Source organism: Nestor notabilis, unplaced genomic scaffold (genome assembly GCF_000696875.1).
Source record: "Nestor notabilis isolate BGI_N333 unplaced genomic scaffold, ASM69687v1 scaffold18009, whole genome shotgun sequence".
Lineage (NCBI taxonomy): Eukaryota > Metazoa > Chordata > Aves > Psittaciformes > Psittacidae > Nestor > Nestor notabilis.
In genome coordinates this window covers 5,188-6,809 of record NW_009944266.1, presented here as the reverse complement: position 1 = coordinate 6,809, position 1,622 = coordinate 5,188, and the positions used below count along the sequence as shown (strand labels likewise).

Sequence of the window (1,622 nt, the reverse complement as noted above, 5' to 3'; positions counted from 1 at the left end):
GGTGATGCTGCTGATGCAGCAGCTGGCATGTCCATGGCTGCCTGTGGGGCCACAGCCACCAGGCTCCGTGTCCCACGGCCACACCACAGCACAGAGGGGCCAGGATGAAAACCAGAGGGTTACCATGGGGTGGGAGCAGCACCAAGGGGCAGGAGGGTGGTGGGTGCTTTCCCATCAACAGCCGTACACCAGCCCTAGCGCAGCATTAGTCCAAGCAAGTATCCGTGCAGGATGCAGGTGTGCCAGGGACCCCTTGGCAGTGGCAGGTAGTGGTCATGGCGCAGGTCATGGTGCCGTGCCCCGTGCTGTGGCGCAGAGCACAGCAGCAATCCAGGGTGCGTGGCAGGGTCCCCTTGCACACAGGAGCTGCTCGACAGTCATGTACCCTTTCTTCCTCTCCTGCGCAGCCCCTGCAGGTGTCCCGGTCGCATTCACATGCTGTCTGCCAGCTGGTGACAGTCCAAGTCTCCTTTCAGCTCCAGGAAGCCCGGCAGCTTTACCCCGGTCTTGCGGTCCACACACCAGCACTTGCCCCGCTGCCCATCCAGTGCCGGGTGACACTGAGGAGAAAGGTTCAGTGAGGGATGCCCAGCCTGGCCCCCACAGCCCCATTCCCATGGGCAACCAGGAGCTCTCATGGGGGGCTTTTCCACCCCCATCCCACCCTGAGGCTTTGGCAACCCCTGAAGCCCCCCGCCGGTGGCTCTTGCCACTGGCCCATCATCCGTGTTCATCTCCCAGCGTAAGCCACACAAGTGGCACCCCCATGACAGATGCGACCTGTCCTACCTGCTTGGGGTGGAAGTTGCCATTGCGGTCGCCGTTGGGGATGGGGGTGACGTACAGGTCCGGGCCGCCCAGCCGCTCCAACGCCCGGTGCAGCTCGCTCTGGCACGAGCCCTGTGCCTGCAGGAAGGGGGTATATGAGCCAGCAGCGGGGCTGATGGATCCCCCAGCCCTGCACCCCAGTACCGTGGCTCTGGAGCACAGCCCAGGGCTGCTCAGCACCCATCCTGCCCTCCCTAGCCTGGTGCTCACTATGGGCCGTGTCTCCTCACGGTGGTATGGGCTCCCGCTGTTGCGCATCTTGTTGCCATTGTTGACCCGCTTCGCCTGCTGCTTCTGCAGGCACTTGCGGTCATGGATGCTGCAGGGGCTGAAGCTGTTGTTGGGGTGGTCGATCTCCTCTTTCTCTGCAAGGACACAGACCGGAGTGGACTCAGTGCCACAGGGCAACCCTGGGGATGGCCATGCCCTAATTTCCATGGGCATCACCCCCAGCCCCAGGTCCCCTTCCGTCCCTGCCATCATGCTGGGCTGAGCACTGCAGTGCTGGGAAAGGGTTCTGGGAGTTTTGACAACTCATTACCCATGACTCACAGGCTTGTTGCCATATATCTGTTGTTGTAGGGTTGCAAATACACGCAGCAAGAACGTGAGGCAGTTGCTCCAGTGACAGCACAGCATGAGGATCTGGCTGTGCCCTGGCCAACCATGTGCCACCAGGCACTGGGTGCTCGCCTACAGCATTGCACTCACAAGGCTGAAAAATTACCATGGGGTGCATGGCCAGGGAGCCCCAGGAACATCCTGATGCCTCCACAAAGCTGCCTCTGAGGAGC

The 1,622-nt window shown here is 61.8% G+C and overlaps 1 protein-coding gene across 1 annotated transcript; it reads right to left on the bottom strand.

Annotated features, from left to right (window-relative positions):
- Nucleotides 1-431: 431 nt before the first annotated feature.
- Nucleotides 432-1,193, bottom strand: IGFBP4 (insulin-like growth factor binding protein 4; the record flags this gene model as incomplete). The annotated part of the gene is made up of 3 exons (XM_010022366.1): nucleotides 432-560; nucleotides 790-906; nucleotides 1,039-1,193. Coding segments are annotated over 3 exons (401 nt in total), but the record flags the coding sequence as incomplete, so codon positions are not given.
- Nucleotides 1,194-1,622: the final 429 nt, after the last annotated feature.